General features: G+C 29.7%; 1 protein-coding gene and 1 long non-coding RNA gene across 2 annotated transcripts; one reads left to right on the forward strand and one right to left on the reverse strand.

The window, feature by feature from the left end:
- Positions 1-4,902: 4,902 nt before the first annotated feature.
- On the reverse strand, positions 4,903-8,184 carry LOC115884320 (PI-PLC X domain-containing protein 3). The gene is made up of 7 exons (XM_030902864.1): positions 7,930-8,184; positions 7,629-7,876; positions 7,404-7,572; positions 7,215-7,344; positions 5,985-6,146; positions 5,711-5,924; positions 4,903-5,145 (listed from the first exon to the last, which is right to left on the reverse strand). The coding sequence occupies exons 2-7, from the start codon at positions 7,780-7,782 to the stop codon at positions 4,919-4,921; spliced, it is 1,056 nt and encodes a 351-aa protein (XP_030758724.1). The 5' UTR covers positions 7,783-7,876; positions 7,930-8,184; the 3' UTR covers positions 4,903-4,918.
- On the forward strand, positions 6,591-7,385 carry LOC115884321. Its single transcript, XR_004050545.1, has 2 exons — positions 6,591-6,781; positions 6,843-7,385. It is a non-coding gene; the product is annotated as an uncharacterized LOC115884321 (long non-coding RNA).
- Positions 8,185-8,974: the final 790 nt, after the last annotated feature.

Raw genomic sequence — 8,974 nt, forward strand, 5'->3', positions numbered from 1 at the left:
AAATAAAATAACACATAAAATAAAACAAGAAATTAAAAGATAAAGACTTCTTATTTTATTTGTTATTTTATTTGGCTGTATGAACGCATGTACGGTATCCCATATAACCAACTTTCTTATTTTATTTTATTTTATTCTTATTTTATTTTATTTGGCTGTATGAACCCACCATAAGGCTGGTATTTATAGTTGCATCTCGAGCAGGGTTCGGAAGTAGTTAATTAAGACGTAATTTACCTGATTAACTACGTGTAGTTTTTCTTCAAAAACTACGTCTTTTCCCGTTCATTATCTACATGAAAACTACGTTAATAAACTATGTATTGATATTATGAATAATTTTCCTTTGTATGAGGTGTTATAGAGATAATATGATGTAAATATTATATTTAAAGCCATATTTCTTCTGTTTTCTTAAATTCATTATGTGTTTTTAAAGCTTCAACTTGTTATAACCTCACCTCAAACCTTTGATATTTGACATAGGTTACATAAACTACACCCTCTACATAAACTACATTAACTACATGTAATGTAGTTTATGTAGTTTTTAAAAGTAACATGTAGTTTTCCGAACCCTGATCTCGAGACGCCAAGACGGTCTTGGGCTCTCGAGAGCGGAATCCACAGAATACACGAGCAAACGTCATTTTGGAGATTGCGATTTTCATTTTGGAGATTGTCATTTTGGATAGTTTATGTGATCTGTGGATAGTTTCTTAACCTAACTTTTTTAGTAAACAAAATAAATCCCTTGTAAATCCGTTTTGTCTGATTAAACAGTTTTGAATTTTGAATATGTTAGAAGAGTTTGAGGATATTTTGGACCATGTGGAAGAAGAAAATCGTCCTCGAGTTCCAAAAAGGTATATACGGGATGCAGGAAATCCAATAGAAATGTTTAGCGAGGGGGATTTATGCAATATAGGTTTAACAAGGCTACAATTACAGAAACTATTTTACCTCTTATAAATTGAAGACTTGCAAAAACCTACCAATCGTGGTTTACCCATTCTCCCCGTTGTTCAATTACTAATTTGTTTACAGTTTTATATGACTTGTAATTTTCAGATGGTAAATGGAGACTTGCGTGGTGTTAACCAACCTACAATAAGCCAGATAATCAAGAATAATGCAATAATGTGGAAGTATTTCAAAATCGCAAAAATTTCTTTTAGTCTAAATGTTCAGGTCCCAAAAGGGAAATTATGGATATTATAGTTGGATATCCAGGGTCAAGTCATGATAGTGTTATATTCAATCGAAGTAATTTAAGAATTCTAATGGAAAGGCGTGATATTCGTGATTTACTTCTTGGAGACAATGCATATAGATGTAGGCCAATTCTATTGACTTCTGTTCTACAGCTAGGTAATCAACAAGAAACCAGGTATAACTTTGCCCATAGAAGAAAGCAAAATGATGAAGGGGACTTGGTAAAAACGTCTTCCATTTCTCTGAGGTTTACAAAACAACTGTTGCTATTATTTGTGCAACAGCTGTTCTTCATAATATTGGTTTAAGGGAAAATTTAGATAATTTTGAAGATGCTAATTTACACATTCCAATTATAAATAAAAAGGAAGAGGGTTAGATTTTTGAAGAAATGTTATGTATTTATTGTATTAATATATGTATATCTAGTAATTATGTAATATGTTAAGTAATGTTCCAAGGTAACTAGTACCTATATAATAATTTTATTTACTTTTCTATTAGTGTTAAGTTAGTGTTTATATATTTACATGTAACATATTTTAAGTAATTTCTTATAGTCTATTATTAGTTATCATAAAAATACTGTTTTTCTATACTTAAATAACATATGATTTCTTAGTAGTTTTACGCTCACTATGACCAGACAGTTAAGTGCTTGTTTTAACTGGTCACACAGAATTTTCCCACTAATACATTAAAACTAAAAAAATTGTCTTTTTATTTTCTTCATCATGAATATTTATATAAATATCATATCACATAATATACAATATTGGATGTATACCGTATACCTATAATTTTCAAGATTTTATTCCTTGGTGTAAATTCTGTATTCTTATTGAGTTGACCACTCTATATAAAGTTGATACTCCATGTTTTATAGTTTTATTTAGAATAATATTTCACAATACACATTCTATGATTATTGCGTTTTTACTGCTTCCTTATTTCTTCTCGTCTAGATGACATTCTTCTCTATTCTTTTTTTTCTAGTCTGCTACGTAAATCAGTGACTGACAATTTTTGCCTTTACTTATAAATTTAATTTATTCTCTGACACTCGTCCAACCTGACTATGTCTTAGTCTCCAAGACTTAATTAACAAAACTAACTTAAAAATTACCTACAACAATAAAAAAAATATTCATTCTAAATTTATGATATTTAAAGATTTTAAAAATTTATGAAACTATTCAAAACTAAATAAACCAAAAGTAGTATTCATTAAACATTAAACATATTCTTCTAAATACTTCTGTTTATGTGTTTTTCTGTGTCATGGGGTAGAACTTGTGTCACTGTAAATAGTCCCTTATATTTAGTAGCACTTTTCATATAGACCATGTCTCCTATCTTTGTGATACCTTTAAATCTATATGTTTATCATAATTTTTTTATACTTCCTTTGTTCCATTTCTATATGTTCTTTGACCTCTTTTCTCAATTTTTCAGGTAATTGAATACTTTTCATTCTCTACCGTCAATAATCTCACTTATCCATCTTCAATCTTCGGAATATATCCATATAATAATTCAGGAGTTTTTTTCGCCAGTGGATTTATTCACAGATGTATTTATAGCTCTTTCTATATTCTTAATATATGTATCCCATTTGTTGTTATCATCTGCACAAGCTGAAGGCAGTATCATTGGAATAATAATGCTGTTCAACCATTTATGGTTGCATCATACAAATTCACCCAAATGTTCTGCTATTAAAATGGACACCCTCTTGATAATCTGGCTTATTGTAGGTTGGCTAATACCAAGCATGTCTCCATTTAATATCTGAAAACTACAAGTCGTATAAAACCGAAACAAATTAGTAATTGAATAACGGGGAGAATGGGTAAACCACGATTGGTAGGTTTTTGCAAGTCTTCAATTTCTAAGAGGTAAAATAGTTTCTGTAATTGTAGCCTTGTTAAACCTATATCGGCATAAATCCCCCCTCGCTAAACATTTCTATTGGATTTCCTGCATCCCGTATATATCTTTTTGGAACTCGAAGACGATTTTCTTCTTCCATATGGTCCAAAATATCCTCAAACTCTTCTAACATATTCAAAACTGTTTAATCAGACAAAACGGATTTACAAGGGATTTCCTTTGTTTACAAAAAAAATTGGGTTAAGAAACTATGAAACTATCCACAGATCACATAAACTATCCAAAATGACAATCTCCAAAATGAAAATCGCAATCTCCAAAATGACGTTTGCTGGTTTATTCTGTGGATTCCGCCCTCAAGAGCCCAAGACCGTCTTGGCGTCTCGAGATGCAACTATAAATACGGGCCTAAGGAAGGAGCATAATGCTATCCATGTATTCATGCATGGTGGGCGGAAAAACCACCATAAAAGCACTCTAGGGTGGGGATCCTTGACAGTTCTGTTTGACGATTCATTTGACACATTTGAATTTGATTTGAAATTTTGTGGATTTGTCAGTCTTTACGGAGCTTATTTTATGTTATTTATTATTTATTCTACTACTGATAGTTGTATAAAGGTAGTAAATCTAGATGGAAATTGTGGCAGCACTTAAATTAACAGTGACACTATCGCGATTTATCGAAAAAGACTCTAAAATAGTTGGTTCTGTAGCGTGCGGTAGATCTCGGCAAATATTGAGTGAAATAATGGAACAACTTTTCGCTAGTAAGTGACTATGTAATATACATACATGTAGTAAACCGATCATTTATGAAATTCACTTAAATTAACTAAATTATATATTTTTCTTGCATTTTAGCTTTTATTTATTACTTGTCAAAGATTAGATGTCAAAGAATTTAGATACGTTAATTTGACTTACCTGCTTCGGTAGCGTATCGGATGTTTGTGGTAATAAATACTTATATAACTTATCTATTTTTATTAGAATTATATATTTTTATAACAATTTTAATAACTACCAACATTTATTCACAACGTAAAATAAAACAACAAATTATTGAGTCTACCCCACGTCTACCCTACATCATAGTTTTACATTTTTTAAATAAAATTAGAACGACACTGATAAACCGGAATTTAAGTCGGCCATATTTGAGGCCCATCGCGGTGTACCTAAGATTTTTGATATGCTCCTTCCTTAGTCTTCTTATTCAAAGGTTCAATCAAAAGCAATAAAGATAAATTATTAAGAATATATATTCCATTTTTTATTATAACACAAACATTAACACGGGGTTAAATAATACTGATATGAATTAAATATTTTTATAAAAAGTAAAAAAACATATACGACAAGAATACTGGCACATAAAATACACTGAAGATATAAGGTATACGTGTACATAACATTTTAAAATAATCTTAAGACATATTTTACAATGGTTTATATAAATGCATTTACGTAAGTAAAGATCTAGAGCAGGTCTATCAACCTGAATTTTTTCATCATAATATTTAAAAAAATAATTTATATTTTTCTATATAAATAACATAATGGCAAGTTAATGCGACTAGTAGTAACGAAAAAGCATTTATAGATGCAACTTAAATTAGTATATTGTATATTTTTTATCCTCTATAAAATACTGTAAAATCTAGAACTGGTATATTAGTTATCTGTAATATTATTATTAATAATATATATATTATTCAATATATTTTATTTTAAATGTTGGAAGTGGAAGACTAAAATAGTCATCATTGATTTCAAATTATAAATACATGATTAGTTTTTCTTTGCTTTAATATCTGTTATATCCATTTACAATAATAACCGAATTAAGAGGTTTAGGCAGGTCTCCTAGTAGCTTCAGATTCAAGTTTATAACGGTTTTCGTAAACAAATTATCAGCTAAATCTACAAAATCCCCGATTATTATGTTGACACCTCCCCTTCCCGGGATCTGTTTACTGATCCAACCAGTTCTCTGATCCTCAAACTCGATGGCAAGCTTCTCTTTTAACGTATCTAAAAAATATACAGAGTGTTACATGAAAAAGTGCGAAAAAATTCAGTAGACTGTAGAAAAAATTTCTAGAGACAAAAAGGTTCTGAATTTATTGTTATACACTAAAAAATATGTAAAATTTCGTCTGGAGAAAATACCCTGTATACAAGCATAAAATACAATACTAATACATAATTATACCAAAAAATAGCAAAAGAATAAGTGATAAAGACAGTTACATTAAAGCGATAAAAATTTTCAATCTCTTACCAACTGAATTGAAAAATTTAACAGTGGAAAAAAAAAATTTGAAGAGAACTATCAGGTTTTGGCTAAAGCGGAATACTGATCGCCTGTAGCTTAAGTTATGAGTAATTGATCTTTATTTTTGTTTGTATTTATATTTATTTTTGTTTCATACTTCTTAGTTTTTTAGTTTTTTAGTTTTTAGTTGTTAATTTTTTAAGTTAAACCGGTCCGCGTACAGAGCTCTGTCTCTCTGCGGTTTATCATGTATTTCTACATTGTAAATTAACTGGTATTAATAAATAAATAAATAAATAAATAAATAATCTTAATTCTTACTGAATAAGTGCGCGAAAATATCAGAAACACTAGGCGTCAGAACACACTGCGTGATGAACCCTACATTTTCTGACCTTTCCTTAATACCATTGTCTAAGGCGTTAAAAAGGACATTAGGGTCAATTGTATCAGGCCAAGGGCTGGGAAAACTTGCGGAAGGCCAAAATAAAGGCTGACCAAAACGCGCCGCGTCTGATCGGTATATCACAATTACCTAAAAACATATAAAAAACCGTTATTTTGATAATTTTCCTAAAATAAACGCGATTAATACTTGATATCTAAATTGATTTGTCATGTAGTCTAGAGATAAATGGTCCATATGATCCGAATAAGGCAGTAGCTTAGTGCCATACATCTTGGTAATCATTTGCATCAGTTTAGAGTGGGTTTCTTGTGTGAATCCGTAAAAATGCTGACAATCCAATATTACAATCTATAAACAATATCAAGAATGCTTTTATATTTTTTAGAATTAAGAAAAAGTCCGGTCCTGTTGACTAGGAGTCAATTGAACTACTCTAAAAAGATAGGGACGTGCAAAAAGATCGATATGATTTTCCCTCTCAAAAAAATATCGATTGATTTTTTTAAGAATATCGATATTATTCTATAACACTGCTTTTTTAATTCATTTATTTATTTTGTTACATTTTTAGTAATAAATTTGATATATTAGATAACAAATTTTTGATTTCCCTCTGGATAGAATTTTACAATAAAAAAGTAATAAATAAATTAAAAAAGATAATAAATTAATAATAATCTAATAAATTAAATATCTATTTAATTTATTAGATTAAAATTTAATTTACTTTATCTAAAGTAAATTAAATTTAATAAAATTTAAAGTCAATTTTCAACACGGTGTTGACAATAAAACTTTTAAACATGAACTGAAAAAAAAAATTATATTTAGAAATAAAATCCGGTCCTGTCTACAGGACATTTGAACTACCGCTGAAAAATGAACTGGCAAACGTGAGGTTTACTTTGGTGAGGTTATGATAGCGAAATCAAAATATTTTTACACATAAAAATGTAAAAATACATTTATATTCATCAAAAATGGTAAGAATTTCGGATATTAATCAGTAGAACTAAAGTAACAAGCTCCAAAAATTGATTTTAGGTGATAGATACATGCCCAACATGCAGCAAACAGCTTGAACCCAAACAAATTAACATGACCCATGCAATTTTGATTTGTACCGATCTAAAATGCCCCTATCCCGTAAACGAAAGCCAGTGTATCGTTATCACGAGAGGTATAGACGATATTAATAAAAAGTTAGATTTATCAGCGATAAGTCAAAGAAATAATGACAAAGATAATATGACACCATTAATGGACGAACTTGAAGCATTCCTAAACAGCCAAGCAGCATCTTTGGAATTTACAAGCAACAACACAACATATGAAAATAATACAACAAATGAACTAAGTTCAGAATTAGACAATTTTCTTGTTGATTTATTACAGTAAGAAAAGTTAGGTACTTACTTCATGAGAATGCGTTTCTAGAAACAAAGAAATATCACTTAACACACCTTTTACTTCGAAAGAATACATTCCGTGACAAAAATAAAGATCGGTATCATTTTTCTTTGTTGAAATTCTTAAATCGAAATATCTGAAATAATAAATAGTTTCATCTAATAAAGCTTGTTTTTCTTTGTTTCATTTTAATACCTAATCCCTGATTTTAACTGATCATTCACTGGAAAACTTTGTGTCTTGGTCCAACGAGCTATTATAGTTTTTACACAGATAAGCCAGTGCAAATCTTGTAGTAATTCACCTGAGTCCGGTGAAACACCACAAGCAGCTGTTATATTTGAAGTAAAACTATCATGTGAACCTAAAAAACATCTTTATATCTATTATTCGATAGAAATGTCTATATTTATCTATAACCTGGAATGGCTAAATAAATTATAGGAACTAATTTCAAACTTTGCGGTAATTTTGACATCCAATTCTCCAAGTCCCTGGTTAAATCAGTATTCTCTCCAATAATTCTTTCAATTTTGGTGGAGTATTCATCTTCTGGACTCAAATTTCCGTACATTTTAAAGGGAATAGAAAATAAATGTTATTGTCTTGAATGGAATAGCATAGACTGCACTCCACATAATGTCATCGTAGAGAGAGAACAGTGGTAGCTGCAAATTAATCCATATTACATACAATAGAGAATGAAGATGTTTATCTAAACCTGGCGACATGAAATTGATTTTTAGTTTGGAACTATTTCTGTACTATGTAGGTAATTTTACACCTGCGTTATAAGCCCTTTTGCAAGGAATTAACACAAAGGAACATACATACGTGTCACATTCTGAAACTGTACTATCTTATTCGAAAAAAATGATTCGCTGGATCTTTTAATTTAGTACATGACATTTTGTAATTAATCAGTTGAATTTTTACTAAAAATATTTTTCATCTGAAAAATAATATTTTAGGTTAGATTTCATAATATATGTATTTTTAGTTGCCTAACTTCAATTCATTTTGATGTATGCTATCTAGGAGTCAATGGCAAAGTTTTAAACACTTTCAGAGTTCATTAGATTTCTGTAAATAAAAAACGGAGAATAGTTCAGTTAGTACTTGGTAGATGGCACTGTCAAACAAATTTTTTAAAAAACTATTTAAATAAACGCAATTTTGTTATTTTATTCTTTTCTAAATTTAAGATAACATACATGACAAGTAATATTTCACTCTCTGTAGTGGAAATTTTTGTTTTAAAGCAATCCAAACAGGTTTTTTGATGTTAAAACTCACAATTCTTCCGATAACAATGCGTAAATTATAATAACGACCAGAAAAATAAATCGTCTGACAATGGTAGTCGTTTCAGCTGTCTTTTATTCTTGTTTTTTTTGTGTTGTACGTCGAGGCGGAGTTCGATTCATTACGCTTTTCGAATTTTTGATTTGTAATCGTCCTTTATACAAGCTGCAGTTACGTAAGCATGATTCGCTTAATCGAAACTACTTGGACTCGGAGGATGTGCTTAAGAAAAGCACGCCTCGTCTTCTTATTGGTCGCGAATAAAGCATCCTTTCTTTATAGATGCTGGAGCTTCGAGATATACAGGGTGTAACGTAGTTTATTTCGTTATAAAAATGTCGTTTCTAGGTATATTTTTTATATCTCGTGTATTATTTAGTTTGTTGTTACATTATTTGTGTATTACAAGTGTTTATTTTTGTTCATAGCTTTATTCTCCAAAAAAAAAGCCCAAATATGGT

Source organism: Sitophilus oryzae, unplaced genomic scaffold (genome assembly GCF_002938485.1).
Source record: "Sitophilus oryzae breed Bouriz unplaced genomic scaffold, Soryzae_2.0 scaffold_227_pilon_pilon, whole genome shotgun sequence".
Taxonomy (NCBI): Eukaryota; Metazoa; Arthropoda; class Insecta; order Coleoptera; family Curculionidae; genus Sitophilus; species Sitophilus oryzae.

Coding starts and splice junctions, on each gene's coding strand:
- LOC115884320 (XM_030902864.1), bottom strand. CDS start 7,782: ATGTACGGAAATTTGAGTCCAGAAGATGAATACTCCACCAAAATTGAA. Junction 7,573..7,628: donor AATTTATTTAGCCATTCCAG/GTTATAGATAAA, acceptor GATGTTTTTTAG/GTTCACATGATAGTTTTACT. Junction 5,146..5,710: donor TATTTTCGCGCACTTATTCA/GTAAGAATTAAG, acceptor TATATTTTTTAG/ATACGTTAAAAGAGAAGCTT.